Source organism: Rhineura floridana, chromosome 1, assembly GCF_030035675.1.
Source record: "Rhineura floridana isolate rRhiFlo1 chromosome 1, rRhiFlo1.hap2, whole genome shotgun sequence".
Classification (NCBI taxonomy): domain Eukaryota; kingdom Metazoa; phylum Chordata; class Lepidosauria; order Squamata; family Rhineuridae; genus Rhineura; species Rhineura floridana.
The window spans coordinates 269643125-269663997 of record NC_084480.1 but is presented as its reverse complement, the minus strand read 5'-3'; the positions used below and the strand labels follow the sequence as shown (position 1 = coordinate 269663997).

General features: G+C 37.2%; 1 protein-coding gene across 13 annotated transcripts in view; it reads left to right on the top strand.

Moving 5' to 3' along the window:
* Window positions 1–549: 549 nt before the first annotated feature.
* Window positions 550–20873, top strand: part of EYA1 (EYA transcriptional coactivator and phosphatase 1) — a 145181-nt gene continuing 124857 nt past the window's right edge. For 4 of the 13 annotated variants that reach the window (XM_061601190.1, XM_061601172.1, XM_061601180.1 and 1 more), the window contains exons 1-4: window positions 1785–2432; window positions 7504–7553; window positions 9047–9174; window positions 11124–11186. In XM_061601190.1, coding sequence (XP_061457174.1) covers window positions 9051–9174; window positions 11124–11186 — 187 coding nt within the window. In that variant the 5' untranslated portion in view covers window positions 1785–2432; window positions 7504–7553; window positions 9047–9050. Of the gene's footprint in view, window positions 569–1784; window positions 2433–4978; window positions 5014–7456; window positions 7554–9046; window positions 9175–11123; window positions 11187–20873 lie in introns of those variants that run through there. The other 9 variants (XM_061601221.1, XM_061601203.1, XM_061601212.1 and 6 more) reach the window with 4 other exon arrangements.

The window sequence follows — 20873 nt, the reverse complement described above, 5'->3', positions numbered from 1 at the left end:
CTATTTTCATTGTAACAGTGTATTGAATAAACAAGTATTTTTAAATATATTATCTATATTGATAACATTAATAACATATATGTTTAATAGATTGCTTATAATGAAAAGAAAGCCCTAAACAATGGCTACTGTGTCATATTTTAAGTATAATGATTTCACTTTAGTAAAATCTTGCCTAATAAAACAAAGGTATTGCAAATAATTTTATGTCTACTGCAATTTAATTAACTGTTATAAAGAACATTTGAGTATGACTTTTAAGCAATACAAAGAAGGCAAGCATCTCTGTTTATACAGGCTACATGGACAGATCCAACAGAAATATGTGGATTTTGACCTGAACTTTCCATATATGGTAGGTGTCTATCCCATGGGGGTTTTTTGCCTGTGCCAAGCAAAGAAAGACCCTAGGTGTATCTGCTTAAGGCTGTCACGGCCCAACTTTTTTCCTTGGTGGAAAGTTTTATTGATATATTTTCTGCAGAACATGTGTCAGTTGGACCTTGCAGCCAGAAGATACTTTCCATTTATGAGAATGGCTTTCAGTCACAAAGTCTGTTAACTGAAGGTAAGGCTATACTCAATATATGGTAACAGAATTTGAGACCAAATTATACACTTGAGTCCAAAGTCAGTTTTATTTAGGGCATTTGAACTTGCCCATGGAAGATATGTACAACTTACAGTGTTTTTCTCCTTTTGAGCAAATGATTTATATTGTAATGGAGGCTGTACTAATTTAGAAATGTGCCTATGGTGAGATTGTTTAAAACAGCTCAGAATAATTCTGCTGTTGTATGTGCTGTGATGCTTCTCATGTAATGCGTTTGATTTTTAGAAGAATAAGTATATTAATACATTTTTTTAAAGTCCGATACCAAAATATCCCTACTCAATTATGTGTAGTTGTTTCCTAGTCTGAGTTTTATATAGACAAGACGTCCTATTGGTCTAAACATGAAATCCAGGTTGAAGTGATTCATTTTGCCCACCATCATTTGTATCTGTACATTATGAACTGTTGAAAGGTTTGTGGTTATTGTGTCAGATTGCTTGATGTTGGCACAGGGCAGGGTTTAGTGTAGGTTAAATATTTCTGAACCTACTTTTTTATATTGACATTTTTGCCTCTTTTATTACATAGCAGAGAACAAATCAGTTACACATCCATTCAAGTTCTGACGTGAATGTTTTCTGATTTTAAAAGTGGACTCTATCGTCCTCTGCTTTAGCTGCACTTATGGAGGTTATGTGGGTTGAATCCCGTGTTTTTTTTCATCTGCTTCGGGCTTCTCCCGGAAACCTAGCTTAAAAGAAACCGCCCCGTTAACAGAGGTTTAAAACATCCTCCATCTCTCTCCCGGCCAGGAGCCTAATGCTTGCTTGGTCTCTCGGAAGGTGCAGATAAGGCTTTTCCGTGCCTGCTATCCGAAGCTATAAATGGTTTGGTGGTGATGGTGCCGCAAGAGCAGCAGCAGCAAAAAACCCGCCCGCTTCTTGACAGGGCGCACTCGGGCTGCATTCTTCCCCCACAGCTGTTTATTCGCATACCGCGGGATCCTTCATTTGCATACCAAAATTGCTCGCCAGCAAAGGTTTGCCTCAGACAAGCCAGCCCAGAGCTGAGTTCGATTGTTAGCATTTTTAAACCAATAAGAACAAGGACAAGAGAATAGCTTTGGTTTGTATTACAAACAAACAAAAGGGGGAGAAGGAGAAGAAGAAGCGGGGGGGGGGGAGAGAAGCCTTGAGGCTAGGTTGGGGCAGACCTACAAGACTGGGCAATCATATATGGAGAGGGGGAGAGATGAAGATTCGTCTGTTTCTTTGTCTGCTCAACCTCTTCTGCGATAATATCTCTGGCCGCGTTCGCTGAACGGAAAAGAGAGAGGGAGAGGGAGCGCGCGCGCGCCTTGGCTTCCCAAAGTGGGATTTGAGCGGGAATTTCGGACCGGCGTCTTTGGAATTGGGTGCTGCTGCTGCCGCTGCTGGAGACGGACCCCTCGGTGCCACTTCCGACTTTAAGCCTTCCTGGGAAAGCCCTCGGTGGCTGTTTTCAATTTCTTCTCGAAGACACAGCGCCCTCCCTCCCCTCTGTTCCCCACAGCCACCCCACCTCTCTCCCTCTCCTTTCTCTTTCCTCACACACACTAGTTTGTCAGGCACAGCCCGCGGCGGCAGCAGCAGCAACAGAAGTCACTCTCTCACCCACCCACCTTTTGCTCTAAACTCGGATTTGCCCTCCAGACTGAGCTGCGCTTCTGGTCTGCTGTTCGAGTGGGACAGGAGTTTAAAAAACAAAAAACAAAACAAGAACGGGCTATAGAGCTTTCACCCAGGAATAAAAGTATGTGAACAACGGTGGTTGGTTTAATTAAGAGGAAACGTGAAGGGAGTACATAACACTGGTGGATGCAGCAAAGCCGTTCACTGTAAGTACAAACCCGGCTGTTTCAAAAACTGCATGGATTTGACAACAGCTGCCCCATCTTGCAAAACAGTGAGAGATAACACTTTTGTTTTGTTTTCTTTTCTCTGACTGAAGCTTTAAGACGAAAGCACCCTCATCAATGGCCTGTTTGCAGAACAAGTTTGTACTTTTCCAAGAATTTCAGTAATCTTCCACAATGAGATCTCCTGCACGTTTCTTCCTCCCCGCAATCCCTATTAATACCTAATATACGTCACTTTTTCTTTTTGCAGTTAATTTTGACTGTGTTCACGGCTGGCTACTAGCCTTCCCACAAATAAGATGATACAAGGCTCTAACCTATTTATTTTGTTCAACTTGCATTTTGTGCCTTGTGTCTACAGTGATAGTGGGTCAGTGAAAATAAATAACACAATGTTGAGTGGTTTAAAAAAAAAGTCCATGAATATTTTTAAGACCTGGGTAAAAAACACAAGAATTCAAAAGAAAAGAAAATACATTTGGAGGAAGGACATATGGCAGAGACTGACAGCTCTTTCTGAAGCAGGAAATCCTGCGGAATGCGTTTAAATACTGGCAAAACTCTGCTGAACCTTAAAGGAGAGCTTTATCAAAATGGCAAAATAAACAACTACCTGACAATATTATATGACGTTAGGTATTGCTAAAAACTAAACACTTAGAATTAGGAAACAAAACCTCTTTAAAGCATCACCATATTTTCCATCTTGTTTATGAATTTCATCACTCATGAATTCATAAGAACTTTTCTTGAAACTGTTTTATAAATGTCAAAAGATTAAAAAAAACAACCCTCAGAGCCATCAAATCACGTTAAATTATCCTCAAATACATATTACTGGAACATTTTATGGGAAAATGCAGAATTCATAACTACTTTTAAAGCCAATAATACAAACAAGTTTTATCTTCTAACAAAAGGAAAGTCCAGATGGCCAGTTTAGGGATAATTTTATAGAATATCAGAATTGTATGTGTGTGTGTGTTTACCTCAAGCATACTTTCTGGAATATGCATTTTAAGATTTCTTGGAGATTTTTTCCTGCTTGCCTCAAGAGAATTATGAACGCATTACATCGGGTGTGTATAAAATACATATTAATGGAATTTTGGCATTGCCTGGGGTTCAGCATTGTTCCTCTAGGAAGCTGAAAACCCTGTACTTTGACAGATTAAGAAAACAAGCCATTGTTTCAGTTTTGGTGGTCACAGCAGGGGTCTACACAAATCCAAATGAGAGGGAATAAATTAGTGGGGTTTTGTTAAATGTTTTATAGTAAATAAAAAGGATTACAAGAAGTGGAATATGCAATACAATGCTAGGCATGTTTACTCAGAAATAAGTACCGTTGTGTACAAAGTAAGGGAATTTAGGATTGCAGTTTCCTGCTTTAACAACTACATTTTTGTTGTTTCAGATGCATTGTGAGAATGACATGTGTCTTCTGTTTTTAAATTTCAGTGATATGTCAAAATATTTTAGAAGTATTAGGGAAATAATTATAATATGCCTTTGGAGGGATAGTGTACTAATTAAATTGAGTTTTAGTAACATATGGTTACAATTTTAAAATACACATTTTAAATGAATTTTAAATACTTTTTCATTTAGAAGTAGCAAATATTGAAGATTGACAGGGTTTTGTAAAATATTGAAGTTATGAATGGTTTTTTCTTCAATTTCGTATTTCAAAATTTGCAAATTTATGTTGAAGATTTTAATTTATTAAAAATGACATAGTTTCAGATATAAAAATATGATTAGAAAGTTCCCATTGTCTTTAAGATTTCTGTAAGCTATATTTGTTTGAATAAGCACAACATTTTTACTTTGACTTCTTTTTTTTTCAGCTGGAAGAAATGTTCTAAATTACAGTCATTTTATATAAATTGCTTCTAGCAAGTAAAAGAAAATCTGGAAAACCAATAATTTAGACAAGTACCTACATTTTATTTGTTCTGTGCTGCTGAGATTTAGAATGCCTTCCCATTTACAGTTTACTTTTCACAGAACATTATTAACTTTTTGGCTTCAAACATGATTTTCTGTCAGATGCTTTTGATTTGTAATTTACCAAAGTATAACAAACAGTGCAAAAGTCATGAATTTTCTCCTGCATCTTGAGCTCTGTGGTAGGGAAAATGTGATAAAATGCGTACCTTAAGTCTTGTTTGATGATCTCTCAAAGCAAGTTTGCCTTCTGGAAATAATTTCTGGGGTTGAAGAGCATGGTATTAACAGATTTAATGTGGCTATTCAGTGGATTGGTGGAGTACTATGTGAGGTTTAACAAAATGAGAGCGACAAATTGAACATCAACAAAACCTACATCTGTGAAGAATTATAAATATAATTAGAAAAAAGCAAAATTAAAGATCTCATTAACTAATCAGAATTAGATGTTACCGCTTTAAGATACTTAAATGTCATTTTGATGTTTAAGACCTAGTAGCTCCTTTCTTTTTCATTATAAAAATGCTGAGAGGCAATATCTGTGATATATTCTACAGCTTAGCATTTTACAGTCACTTCCGAAGTAGTGATCATATAGTGATTATTTGTAAGATAAAGAGCAATAACTTTCATTTAAAATATTGTTGGTTTGATTTCACTATGCAGTTCTTTCCCATTTTCAAAGTATGCTTTCTTGAGTAGATTTTAACTCTTGCTGTAATCTTTCTACTTGTGGAATAATTAATGAGCAATAGAAGTGTGTGTGTTTTTTGAAGACCATACGGTTTGTTGGTATCATTGTATTAGACTATAATAGATGCAAACAAATTAAAGTAGTAGTCATGCTGAAGCACTAACCATGCATATGTTGTTCTCTATAAACTGGGCATCCTAAGTGCAGTTACTCATTATATTGTAATTTTGTATCCTGCATAAAAAACTGAATGCATGTAAAGTGTAGCATTTTGTAAATTGTAACTAATTTCACCAACATCTGTGTCTAATTGTTGTCTGCATTTGCATTCTTGAGAGTAGATTTATTTTTCCTGTACCACTATGTGGATTCACTTGACCAATCTAAGTAAGGATTAGTAGTTTTAAAGTTATTTTGATTAAAGAATCATTTTTAAATACCATAACACACAACACATGGTTTAAATAATCCTTAATAGGCAAAGGACTGTAACTGAAGTACGACTAATGAAAATGAAGGTCTTGGATATGAACTCTCACAGCTTATAGAATCTTAAAAAGATATGCTAATATCTGCAGCATATATGTCTATTATATATGTAAATATTTACTTGTGCTAGTTATTAAAAGGTGAAGATAGTAGGAAATTTCCTTATCCATTATCAGAACAATTTTTATTGCTCAATATTCTGTAATGAACAAATTATATTTTAGATGTTATAATCTCTGTAAAATAATATACAAAACATTAATACATACTTTGAGTAGTTTAATTAAGGTTATTGTTTTTAAATGGCCCTGCATATTGTTAACAAGAGATAGCTGTTAAGTATGCTTCATTCCCTCCTATAATTTATTCAAGGTGTACAGAAGTAGTAGGAGAGAACATATCCTAAAGGCAGTCTACTGCAGTGTCTGGGGTTAAGAGTAAAAAGTTTCCATCTTACACTTGGGTCTTTTTTCTTTTCTCAAAAAAAAACGGCTTCACTGTTGCAAATACACATTTGATACTCCAGTTTGATTTGGCTTGTTATGGTCTATTAAAAAGCACACTATGCAGTATTTTAATACAGCTAGAGTGGGGAAAGTTGCAGTTTTCCTACCTATGTTAGTACATGTTTTTTGCTATTGTGTGTAACATTATATGTTGTCTGGCTGCTTATAGGAGTGGTGTACTCTTGCTGAAGTAGTAATTCTGTCTGTGATTAAAAATAACAAAAACTAGAGACACACAAGTGAGATTTTCCTGGATGACTTTTATGGCACTTAAAATGCCTCATCTTGCTTGTCTTTGTTCTGTGATCATCTAAGAGATGTCAGTTCAGGTTGGGTGGAATTCTGAATTCAGACATTTAGACAATGTATGCCCTAGCTGGGGAAGTTTTGTTTGGGCTTTCAAGCCAGCAGCTAGTCTTCACCTGGGCTTTATCACCTGCTGGAGTTGTTAGTGGCTTTGGGGGAAACTCTGGTATCAAAGGCTATTCATTAAATACAACCTAACAGAACACATTTTGTAATAACAATCAACAATACTATACAAGCATGTGAAGGTTTAGATTTTAAAATTACTGGATCCCTCCTGAAAAGCCCCATTCTCTGAGAATGTGCAAGAGTAATGAATGATCACAATGTTCATTTTTGGTAATATGTGGATTTTTTTGCATACTGTACATATTTTGAAACTGTTTTTCCGTATTCAGTCATTCTGTGTACTGTTCTTTTTCACTTAAGTTACATTGTAGGAGGGAGGGGTAGATAAGAATAAGGAGAATCTTTGGCCTATTTAGACATTCAGGAAATTTAGGTCAATTTACAGGAGTATAGCATAGCATGTTAGCATTGGTTTGCAATCTTTCATAGTTGGCTGGAAGTTGGACTTGTGAACATAAATGACAGAGTGGCGGGGGGATGAAAACTAACATGATAAGGATAACAGACTGTCAAGAGTTAAAGGAGTTGGAGGGAGATGTATTTCAGCCAGTAATAACAAAACCTGAATGATCTTCAGAGGATGCTGGGGAGCTTCTTCCCTTCTATATGCTTGCTCTGTTAATAGCTACCTTGCACCTCTTTCTAAAGTACCTTAGCAAGACTGCTTTGCATGTTGACTGGGGGAGGGGAAATCCAGTGTGCAGCTGTCATAGGCGAGTGATGAATCACTATCCCGTCATTTGGCTGCCTTCCCCATGACATGGGCAGGAGGGGGATAGACCTGCTGGAGGAAACAACAGTTGAGGCTTCAATTTAAAGACAATATGTCTTTCACTGCAGCAGTAACCCCCTCCTTCTCTTTTGGTTAAAAGACAGCATTACTATCCCCAGGAAGATTTCTTTGTTTAGTTAGATTAGGACCTGACATAAATGTAGAATAACAGAGGCTTCTATTTGTGTTCCTGGTTTGCAGGTGCAAAAATACCAGACCAGTTCAGATGTTGCTGTTTCATCCATTTGCAGGTAAGGATAAGATCAAGCTGCCCTTTTTGTAGTTAGAAAAAAAAACTACTTAGAAAGTTATTTTACTTCATCTGAAATACATATGAATGATATTTGCTTGTTATTAATTTTAATCTGGAGAATGTTCTGCACTGTTTTGAGAAGCAATTTAAATATAAACTGTGGAGGGATTAATTCATGGATGGTTCTGTTTAACAAACACTAAAATATTTTATAATTCATGTGTTCATTCATTTCTGTGTATTTTAAAAACTGCCTGGATTTGGTCATGAAAGTAACACCAGGAGTCTTGTATTTACAATGACTCCAAGTACCAATTTTCAAATTGAGCATCATTAGTGAGAAAATTTGTAGCATGAAAGCAATATTGCTATGGAAAGTAAAAAACATATTCATGTTAGACAATTCTGTCCATGTGCAGTGGAATTCTGTCCACGTTTCTTGGTAGTAAATTCCACTGAGTCCACAGGTTTGCAACTGTAGTTCAGCTGCTTTGGTGAAATCAGGAACTCTGTGTAAACCTTTCCTGATATTATTTCATCCAAAAATATCAAGAAAACAAAATTCATTAGCAGTTTGGAAACTTTGGGCTTAATGCAAACTGGTTCCTCATTTCATAACAATGAATCAAGTGTTCCAAAACTATTTATTCGTGCTGAAGGCCCCTTATTCTAGAGTACGTGATTTGAGCATTGCTCCTTCACTGCCTTATGCAGATATTCTATTCAATAGAAAGCTAATAAACTGAATGTTTTAAAAGCTATTATGATGATCAGGAATCTTAGTATTTCTTTTAAGCACAGTTAAAAGATACAAGAAAGGCAATATATACCATAAAATATTGACAATTTGCTGATTCTGAACTCATTCTGTTCTTGTTTCATTTTGTTTAAATGACAGTTCAAATACTGCAAAGTGCTAAAGCATACTAATGCCTGTATGGATTCACTGTATATTGGCCTTATCCCTTTTCAATTGGGCACACTTTATGTAATCCACAAAGCAAACAAGAGAGCAGACATAATAATGTTTTAATGCTGCATTTGTTTCAACGGAAACAGAGGAACAATTAAGTAGTTTGCCAGAGTAAACACATACATCAGGAATATCTCATTCCTTGTCAGTTGACTGTAGGTTCAACTATTGCTTCAAGTGTTTTATTTGGTTTGGAGGGCCATTAAATCGTAATTGGGTGGTAAATTATATGCAAGCAAACAGTGTTACTGTATTGCACTTGGGGTGTACTTTTAAATACATTTTTACTTTTGGCTGTGATAAGTACTTTATAAAAATGTATAGATGGGCAGGTATAAATCTATTTCTAATCTGGTAAGGGTTTCATATTATACAGAGGCATTATGAAATAAGCGTATGGAATGACACAAATGTAAAGGAAGCTAAGGAAGTAATAATGTATATGAATTAGAAAAACTAATGGTAGGGCATGAGTTGCTTGAATGCTTTAGTCAAATTTGCTACTCACCTTTTTTTAGGTCTATGGAAATGCAGGATCTAGCCAGCCCACATAGCCGACTAAGTGGTAGCAGTGAATCTCCCAATGGTCCAAAACTTGATAATTCTCACATAAATAATAATTCCATGACACCCAATGGCACAGAAGGTGAGTTCCTGTTTGACTTGGTGCATGCATTATATTTAATAAATGATTATTTTATCTTAGGCCTCAGTCCTCACTGAGATGGTGTGTACCACTCTCATGATGGAATACTCCTTCATACAACAACAATCTCCTGCACACAGGCAAAGCAGCATGTCAAGAAAAGTAGCATGTCAGGGAAAGACTAGAGTAGTCCCCACCTTCCTGTCATGTAGTTTTTCGTCTGGTGGGTTTTGTTAATTTTTTTGTATGGAGGAGCTCCTATCTGGAATCTGAAGTGCTAGAGCCCTTATACACAGGTTTACCACCTCAGAGAACCAGGCCTTTGTTTTTGTTAGATATGAAATAGTGTCTAGATAGATAAAATTCTGCTACTGTCTAGGTTTCTCCATTTAATGTATTTTGGTGTAAAAGACCGAATTAGTATTGCAGACTTCAATTGTTATTCATGGACATGATGCTGTAGAGACATACTGAAGTTTGACTATAGCAATGATAGTGGTTTCAGGACTGTAGTCTTATGTTTATATCCTGTACTTCCATTTTGCATCATTAAATGATGTAATGAAAGATTGTGATGTAGGTAAATGAAGTTAGGCAAACCACTGCACTGTCATTTCCAAATGTAGTTTTACCTCTCAAAAAGGTAATTCAATGAAAGTCTTCATAGATGCAGTTTAACAGTGCAGGGTACACATACACAGAATGCTGTTCGAGATGCAAATATAAAAAGGCATGCTAAAAGTCCTACAGTGTACACTGAATTAGTAAGTTGATCTTAGCATAGCAGAATTGATAATTGACAAGAGAGTCCAGATGATGAATGTTGAAATGTTCATATAATTACTTGTGAAAGACATCTGCTATTCAGAATCTAAGTAACAGAATATGTGTGGAACAAACTAACACAGTTTTCATTTTTAAAAAGGCCATTTCATCATTTGTTTTTTGTTAGGCAACATTGTTAAAAACAAAGAGGTGTGAAAATTACCCTTTAAAGTTTGTGTTAGACTTGGATATGTATACCACTCTTCTAAGAGAAATATCCATCAGATACGATATTCATTCACCCACCATTCCAATGCCCTTTACCCAAAACATTGTTGGTCTCAGTTCTGATTGAAGACTATTTGGGATAGCAACTGGGATATCACATTACTTTACATTTATACTTTTAGCCATCATTGAATCAGATATGCCCTTTAATTTCCTTTCTCCAAACTAAAATACGCACTTTAAATCAACATTTACAGTGCAGTCCTAGATATATTTACTTGGAAGTAAGTCCCACTTTGTCCAATATTAATGACTGAGCACTGCTTTTTGGATTGAGGCTGCAATCCTGGCATACTTACCTGGTAATAAAACCCCTTGAATACACTGGGACTTGCATCCAAACATGCATAGACTGTGCTGTTTATCTACCTATCTGTCTGAACACACTATTAACTTCTGATTATACAACTGGAACCTAAGCATATTGATTCATCTTAACAAAATCCAGAAGAAATCCAGAAGTCTTTCCATATCCCTAACCACACTTACATGGAAATCAAATCCTATTTATTTTAATGTGACAGTTCCAAGTAAAAAGCAAAGGTGGTGTGCTGGTTAAAAAAAACACTAATAGCACCAACCAACACATCACAAAATAGTAATTTCCCCTGAACTCTTTATCAGGCAACATGTTCCACAAAGCAAGAGGGGGCACAGCAAATGAGGAAAAATAAAACAAGTACAAAGCTGAGGCTGGATGTTGTATCCATAAGGTCAGATTTTAGTCTCATTTCCAGAAGGAGATTGTAGACTACAGGAAAAAAGCCTGAGGTACTGTCCATTAATTAATAGTTTTAAAAGGAAATAGAAATTTTCTGGACATTGTTGTACATATGCTTTTGGGACATCCATAGAAAAGGTACTAGCATTTTATTTTCTTCGCAATTTTCCTTTAGGTGACATGACTCTGCTCAACACTGCAGACTGGTTGTTAAATACTAATACAGAGACCACTGCAGGTTTGTGTAGTCATGGTGAATGCACAATTGTTAGCATGCATTTTAAGGTTTTGCAAAATATTAAAATTGGCTCTCGTTGTATCTAATCAAAATTGTAAATGCTGTGGCTTGACCTTATTCGTAAATAAGGTCATAATCCTATGTATGCTTACTAGGAGTAAACTCCATTGAACGCTATGGGACTTCCAAGTAAGCATGCATAGGGTCAGGCTATTAGTTTTCAAGAAAAATATTAGCACGTAATCAATTTCAAATCAGATGCTGGAGGGTGGAGTGGGACTTCACAAATACATATATAGTAACCAATGAATACACTGAGAGCTGTTTTATGTGCTTAAATTAATTTGATCTTTTGTGTGTTGGGATGTATTACCTTTATCCTTTATCCTTTTTTGTTTTTTTGTTTATGTGTTAAATGTAGGATGTAGGTAGATATTGAGGGTCTTGGACAGACAGTTGGACAGTAGTAACTTGGGGGGAGCTATTATAAGGAAATCTTACTTTTTAAAAAGAAAATGGGTATTCATAAGAGTTTATGGAGATGCTGTCAGTGTTTGGTTTCCACATGCTTCCCTTGAAATTATAGCACAAAGAATGTGTAACTTGCTTGTTTGTTGCATGTGAAATAAAAATATGTCACTGAATAGTCAGGTGGTCAATGTCTGATAATGATAGAATGGATCAGATTATGTGACATCACTCTGCTACAGCAGTCTAATCCTGTTATAAGTAAGAATGGAGGCTTTAAGTTTGTGTGTTGTTTTGTATGAGGGTCAAGAAACTAATTCTGAAGCAAAGTGTTTATGGAATATTGTTATACTTCACTCTGTATCTTACAGGGCTACCTGCTTTCACTAAATATAAAAACATCTTTACTAAATAAAATAGCTCTGTTTAAAACCCATATTTTTTAATTCCTTTCAAATGTACTGCAGGAGGATGTGGTTGATAGATATCTATCTTTAGTACTTAATATTTTTCATGTCACACTTAGTGGTTAACCTTTCTACGGCAAGGAATTGGAATGTGAATGACACTGCTTTTACATAATACAGGTTTTATGCCTATTTCTGCAGCATTAGTTAAACCAAATTATATGAACACCTCGTGGTGGTATGGGGAAAATGCTATTTTCTTAACCTGATCCTAAACATGTTTATGCAGAACAGTATCGGGACTTGACGGGACTTCCACATTAAGAATACTTGGGATTACAATTTATTCATTTACTTGTTTCAGTAGGTTTCAGGGTGAAAATAGAAACTTAATCATTCTTGCAATAAATTAAAAATAATTGTATGTCAGATCTTACAATCCATACATTCATATTAGGAAAATAAGAAATTTTAGTTTTGTTTTCTTTCAATCTCTGCCCTGAACCAGGTAGGAAAACAGTACTTACATCTGATACTGAAAGAAAAGGTTAGTTGGTAGTTGGCAGAACTGCCTAGGTGCCTCCTAAGAAGTAACTATTGTAGATAATGAATGCAAATACATCTACCAATACAATATGGGATGTCATGGTTGGTACAAAAAGCTTTTTTATTCAACCTAGGGAGCATTTTGGCAACTGTTTCAATATAGAACATTTTCGTGCAAAATGTGAATACTCAATAGAATAAGCAAATTGGACTTTGAATCAAATTTCTAATGAAGTGAAGTGGCATTTTAGGATGTTAGCAGCCACCATTCTCAGAGTAAGAAAGGAGAACCATTCCCTTAATAGCCCTCCAGAGCAGGGCTAGCCAACAAAGTATCCTCGAGGTATTTTGGATTCCAGCCGCCATCATCCCTTGTCCATTGCCCATTTTGGCTGGAGTGGAACTGATGGGAGTTGTAATCCATAACATCTGGAGGGTACGTGGTTGGCAACCCCTGCATATTTATACATTGTATAAGATATCAGGTAGTTATAATACTGAGGTAGAGCAGTTGATATTAAAAGTTATGTTTGGCTTATTTTAACAGAAAACAGTATGTGCTGTTGTATGTGTTAAGGAATGCTTTCATTATGTAAATTTAAATTTAATGTGTGAAGTGTCTTATTGTATTTCTTTCTTTCATTGTATACCTGCTTAGGTAGCATTATTGTGAGAAATATTGTGTAATCGTATAATGGAAATAGATACCATTTACAGGAAAGGTACACTGTACTCATTAGCCCAGCATTCCCTTGAGCAATAGTTACATCTAGCATGATGGACTTTTTTGTGAAGGGAATCCTGTCATAGGGCAAGCAGTTGGGAGTAGATGACACACTGGACTTCAGAATGCAACACAAACAAGATGTTATTCTAATATCAGTGGATGTTTTGGGGAGAAGATGCATGTGTAGGTAGATGCTTTATATGAATGCATTTTGGGTGATAGAATGGTAGCACTTTCAGAATACTAACACCCTGACATTAAACACAGTGGGTGAAATCCAAGAGCTATGTGGGCAGTTTCTATGTATGGAATTGCTGTTTCTGAGGTTTCCCACCTATTGAATCACTCTGTTTTGCCCAAAACACTTCTAGTGAAAGTTGTGGACTTTTGAGTGTGGCCTCCAGTGCAATATGCATTTGGAGGAGAAGGTAGCAAGATTTGATTTCATTGTATTTTTTCACTTGCCATGTTGGGACATTTCTGGTATCAAGCACTGGCAATACATGGGGAAAAGTTACTTTTCAATCAGCAAGGAACCTGGTTTGCTTTTTCTGAATGACCCATAGTATATGCAAGACATCTCTCAAGTTTAATCTTTCATTTATTGGACTGACGGTTCAAGGTGTCAGATTCTGTTGTGTGCCTTTAGGAAGGAGAAAGCATAGCATTTGTTTTTATTGCAGGAATTAGACTTTTTGTAATAGAAGGACCTTGAAAAAAAACAATAAAACTGCTTCTTAATCATGCATGTATAATATAGTATCTTTCTATTTTCCTGTTTCTAATAGTCCACTGTTGCATAACCTATTGAAAATATTAATCCTGTTCAGTGTTTGCCCAAACTGTCCATAAATAAATCATATGGTAATATTTAGTTTTGGAAAATATTACTTGTAAATATAAAGGTGCACCTATTTTATGGCATTTAAAACTTATTATTTATTACATTTATATCCTACCCTTCCTCCCAGAGGAAGCCCATATGTAGAATTATAACATTTTATAGAGGAATTCATAGAAGATAAGAAAATCTGTTGCTGTATGATATGTGTAAATAAACCACAAGACACAGAAATATAAAGGGGGGAAATCATATTGTTTCCCTATAAAATCAAAGCAATGTTAGGAGGAAATACAAATTTTCTCAAAATGGATTACAGAAAAAGTTTTTTTGCGGTGTCTCATTGCAACAAAGTTCTTGAAATCCTGAACCCCTTTGAAGATTTGTTAGACAAACAGTAACCCTTAAATTCTTAATTTGTAGAATTAATTTCTGCATGCTCAAAAGTTTGTATATAAACTCTGAGCATATAACCCATTATGGCAAAGTTACTCAAACATTTCCAGTCCTTCCAAACTTCAAAGCTTAGGGAGCAATCAAAACCCAAGATCTGCCAGGATGAGAGGAGTTTGGAATAGGCTGATCTCTGGCTGAGCCTGGGCTCAGGCAGGGCTACACCTGCTGAAGTCCCTCATCATGGCTTGGCTGTACATTTTCAATCCTGGCTTAGGCTGTTCAGTGGGTTCAGCCAAAGTATGCTGTGCCAATGTGAGAATAAGTCCAGAAATAGGGTTCTGGGGCAGGGGCAGGGAAGACTTACCCCATTCCAAACTCTGTTCAGCTTGGTCACGTGATTTAGCAAAACAATAGAAGTTACACTTGCAAAAAAGGTGGCGTAAGTCAAACTCTGTTTTAAAGGCTTGTTTTCTCTCTGCCAGGGTTGGGCCAACTCAGCCAGCAGTAGCCCTGCTCCTGAATGAAGTTTGGAACAGGAGAAAATTACACTGGCCTAATTTACTCCAGCATAAATTAGGCTGGCTTCCTATAGTTTGGATTGTTCTTTTAGTCTAAAATCCCTCACTCTGTTGTAAAGTTGAGCATACAGACATCCTTGCAAGGAATCCCAGTACTGTCATTAAGGAAGGTATAGAACAAGATATTATCTTACCCTGCTCCTAGAAACATACACACCAGTATAACAGAACCTTCCTTATGTTCAGAATGTCAGAAGCGTCCTTATCAAATGACATTGGGATGATGAGGCACCTCACAAATCCACTATGGATCAATGAGGGTCATTGTCAGGGGTCATTAAAATCTTGGAGAGGGAGACGGGTATTACCTACTAAAGGTACTATCCTTCCCTAGAACTTGTTACCCACCTCAAAGGGTGTCCACCTCAGATTTAAGAATCACTATAGTATGAGTGATTCTAACTTTAGGATACTGTATGAGAGGGCTTTGTTCATAAATGTGATCTATAAATTTTTATATAGGCATTTATGTCAGTGGTTTTATATGGACTTTAAAGTGTTGTCATCTGAACGGAGGCATGTGAATTAGATTAAAATCTGACAAATAAACTATGCTCTGAATGTTCAAGAAAAAGTTCATTGAATATTATACACACACATGCACACACACACACATATATACAAAGAGAGAGAGAGACTCAGTATTTTATTTGTGAAATATAAATATAAAAACTTAAGTAAGTTGAGCACATTTAATAATGATTTATTTTTAGAAGAAAAAAAAAAACACACCAGCAAACTCTCTTATGGTGTCATAAAGGCTAGCAGCGTAACTCAAACCCAGGATCCACAAGGATGAGAGAATATGGATTCAGTTGATCGTGGGCTTTCCTGACTGAACTGGCAGAACCCAGTTCAGCTTGTGGAACTTAAGTTGATGTAACTTATGCTGGTGTAAGTCCCAAAAAAGATATGTGGCAGAGACGGAACAGGGCAAGGAGAAATTTACACCTCTTCCAAACCCCTTTCAGCCCGGTTTTGTGACCAGTGGAACATAGCTGGCAAGAAGGGTGGTGTAGGTCAAATTCCTCCTGAATGGAATATGAAATAGAAGTAACTTATGCCAGCATAATTTATACCAGCTTTCTGTAGTTCTGACTGCTCTGTAAGAGTGATATCTAGTGTTAGTCATACTCAGAGAGGATTCATTGAGATCAGTGACTTGCCCACTCTGGGTATGACTAATGTTGGATACCACTCTAACAAGTTTATTGTGGCGTAAGTATTTGTGGGTCAGAGCCCTCTTCACATCTGATGAAGTGGGCTCTGGGCTCCTACTGGGAGAAAGGCAGGATATAAATCTAATAAATAATAAATAAATATATTAGGCTTAAAGATACCCAAATACTCATTGTTTTTGATGCAGTGGGCTAACCTAGCTACTACTGGAAATTGTTTTATTTAATCAGTAGGAAAATCTCTTTCAGAAAGCTGGATATAAGATAAGAAATATCTTATCCTGGGCTCCTACTGGGAGGAAGGGCGGGATATAAATCTAATAAATAAGAAAGATTACACTTAGCTCTGCAAATGGATTTATTTTAGTAGTAATTTCCATGAATGCAAAGATCTCTGCATAAACTGTTCACAGGTCTAGGAGTACAGAGTTTTTATGCTCTCAGCTATTGTTAATACTTTGATACTGTGGGTCTCTTCAGGTTTCAGTTACTCAGCATGCAGCCAACTTACTACTGTTAGTTCAGCATTACTATAATGTTAATAATAAGGGAGTAATTCAACTGTGTATTCTGAAGCAGCAAAAAATACTTGTGCCTGTACAAAACATACTGAAATGCATGTGGTGTATGTTGTAGGAGCAATGGAATCATCAGAGGCTATGCTTGTAATCCACAGGCCTTTTATATTGAGTGGTCCTGTTGTGCTTTGTTATAGTACTCCGTAATAAGTGTTTGGGTTGATACTGCATTTAGAAATCTTAACTCATTTGTTTTGAGTGATTTTGAGTTATACTAATGGACAATGTATGCAGCCTTCATCAGACACCTAAACATTTTCACCAGCAATCCATGTGGAACAGGAACTTCTGCTCTGCAGTTTTGGGTAATGGAGGCAAGGATCTTGCTCTATCCTAAATTATTTCCAATGGTACTTTTAAACTGAGAGAAAACATCTTACATATTCTTGCTAGCCGTCAGGTTGCACTGATTTAAAACAAGAAAATTTATTGTGCAATGTATGTATGGCCTATACAGATCTCATCAGAAGTAAGTCGTATTGAGTACAATAGGGCTTACTCCCAGGTAAGTGGGTTTCAGAAGAAAACAAGGAAATATTTAAATAATTCCCTTAAATCAAGTTTCCCAATTAGTAACTCACATAATTTCTGAACAAAAGTTCATAGTAAATTGTTGCTGAAATGAAACATATTGGTTTTCAACTAAATATAGCACTGGTATCCTTGGGGAGTGGAGGCTAAGGCCCACCAGCAATCCTATATAGCCAAGATCATTGCTTCCACAAAATGGGAACAGTGATTTGAACTGTATCTGGAGGGAGGTTAGAGCCTCAGCTACCCAGCAGTTGTGATGCAGTCATCATTAACATAATGAAGACAGCAATCTTTTGACCGTTGGGAATGTTGACAAGTGGAGGCTTTAACCCAATGATCCACAATGTGGTTTAAATTAGTGCCCCTGTGCTTCTTAGATGTACAGAAAGAGTGATCTTTTCTCTGCCACCCAGCTGATGACTGATGAGCTGGACGAAATGGGTAGGGCTTCCTGGGACTTAGCAGGCTGCACAGAGAGCAGCCAAGGGCCACATTCAATCTGTAGATTGCTCACATGTGTTCTGCGTTATCTGGAAGCATCTAAAACCTCTAGTCATGACGCCCACTTTCCTTTTACATGTTATCTCCCTAGAAAGGTGTAACATTGAAATTAGTAGACTTCCATTTGTAGTCAAATACAAGGATACTAAGCAAGAACATTTACTAGAACAAGAGCTCTGTCTGAATAGAGATGGGTGACTTATCTCTGATCAAATCTGATTTCAAAAATAAGCCAACCTCCCCAAAACACTTCTCAGCTACTGATTCTCTTTCTCCCTATGTACACTGATCCCACAAATTCATTCTCCCTCTCCCTTCAACCTCACCAGTGATTGTGGTTGTCTGGTGAAAAGATATTACTGTATAATTTATCACTGAACAGGGAAAAGATAAAATAAGTTAATAAGGATGATACAACAATACTGGGTATACACCTCACAGAAACATAATGTAACCAGTTTTTGTATCTTGCTCTCTAAAATGATGGGAAAGTAGTATTTCTTCCAAATATCTTGTATTTTGAGATGCTGTCTCTCTCCTTTCTCCATCACTTGATGAACACATGTATCATGCCTATTTAAACTTTGTAGAAGTATTGATCAAAATAGAAAAATATACTGACAGTGTTTTGCTAATGTGGGGATCTATCTGCTGAACTGGTGGGGGAAGAGAGGTCTGTTTCTTAGAGGTTTTGGGGGAAAGAGCTATAATTCAGTGGTACAGCACATCTTTGTATGCAGAAAGGCGCTGGTATTTGCAGGTAGGGCTGGAAATAATAGTGCATTTATGGTGGATTTATTCTGCTTTAGTTTGTTCTGTGATGCTTCCCCAATGCAATCACATGATTGCTGTCTGGAGGTGCTATCTCAACAGAAGTGGAACAAAAATAGATTAGAACCTTTGTGGTATAAAAAGTTATGGGATTTCAGCAGGAAGTTGTGGGACATGCACTGACTGGAAATTAAGCAGTGTGCCCACCCCAAAACTTTTCCAGGAGCAAACAGAATTGAAAATAGGATTATGTGAGACTGTCCTGATAGCATCATGAGCACAAATCATCATGAATGTACAATAAAAAGGATGTCGGGAGGTGGGTTTTTTTCTCTCTGTCTCTCATAGAACGTGGATAGGAAGAGAGACCAAGAGTTTGACATACAAGCCAGGGTAACTCACTCTCAATACAGGTGCATTACAGTCTTGGTGTTCTTTTCTCTCACTTTCCTAAGATTGAGTGGTAGAAGGACATCTGTATGTTCCCTCTTCCACTACCATATTCCCTATTATCTCTCTCCCCTCCTGTTTTCATTTTGGCAGCAGGACACTTGAAAGGCTTAGCCTCTGCTTTCCATTCAAATGCAGACATTTTTGTTAACATGAACTGCGAGATTCTGTATTAATAGAATGGTAAGCCAGTGTGGTGTAGTGGTTAGAGCGTTGGACTACAACCTGGGAGATTTGGGTTCAAATCCCCACACAGCCATGAAGCTCACTGGGTGACCTGGAGCCAGTCACTGCCTCTTAGCCTCAGAGGAAGGCAATGGTAAACCACCTCTGAATACTGCTTACCATGAAAACCCTATTGATAGGGCCGCCATAAGTCAGAATCGACTTGAAGGCAGTCCATTTCCATTTTCCGATGCATTTGGATAACTGAGGGCCAAATGAGATGTGACACTAAGTGTGTAATTAGCAACCATGTCTCTCTGCCTGTGTTGTTGTTTTTTACGTTAATAGGTATATGTGGGCCCAATTTTTCACATGCATGTGCATTATTTATTTTTTATTATTTAAAATATTTCTATCCCGCCCTTCTACCCTATAATAGGGCACTCAGGGCAGCTTACAATTATTATTATTTATTACATTGGTATACCGCCCCATAGCCGAAGCTCTTTGGACTGTTTACAACAACCGAACAGGCACATAATAAAAATTGTACACAATAAAGATCATAAAAACAATAAAATAAATTAAAATACATAAAATGCCATTAAAATACATAAAATACAATACACACACACATATATACAGGGAGTGGTACTGAAGGGACTACGGAGGTAAAAATTAACATAGAAGGCATAAAATCAGTGTCAGACTCTACCCTCAGTTCCTCCCAAGGGCTCTCTGGAACAAGATCGTTTTCAGAAGTTTCCGGAAAACCATCAGGGAGGGAGCAGAGCGGGCTTTTGGGGTAGGATATTACAAAGCTTGGGGGCCACAGCTGAAAAGGCTCTCTCCCATGTGACTGTTAGTCTAACATCTTTCATTCCAGGAATGCAGAGGAGACTAGAGGCAGATGATCTTAAATCTCGGGCAGGTATATATGGGCGTAAGCGGTCCCTCAGGTACATTGGTCCAAGGCCATTAAAGGCTTTAAAGGTCAGAACCAGCACTTTGAATTGGGCCTGGAAACAAATTGGGAGCCAGTGGAGTCAATAAAGCACAGGAGTGATATGCTCCCTGCGCTGTGCTCCAGTTAACATTCTGGCTGCTGCATTTTGAACCAACTGTAATTTCTGAACTGTTTTCAAAGGCAGCCCCACATAGAGTGTGTTACAGTAATCAGTCCTCGATGTCACCAATGCATGTGTCAGTGTGGCCAAGTCAACTGCTTCCAGGAACAGATGCAGCTGGTAGACCAGTTTGAGTTGGACAAAAGCACTCCTGGCTACCACAGCCACCTGATATTCAAGCAGCAGGGCAGGAACCAGGAGGACTCCCAAATGTCAGGCCTGCCCATTCAAGGGGAGTGCAACCCCATCCAGAATAGGTTGCAACCCTATCCCTTATTATTGTAGCAATCCCTAAGAACTGCAGTTCAGTTTAACCTGTCCTGAACCAACCCCACAACAACAGCCATGGCAGAGTGACCCTTCTGTAAGCAAACACATTTGAGAGCAAAAGAGACTTTTGGATCAGGGTGGGGCACAACA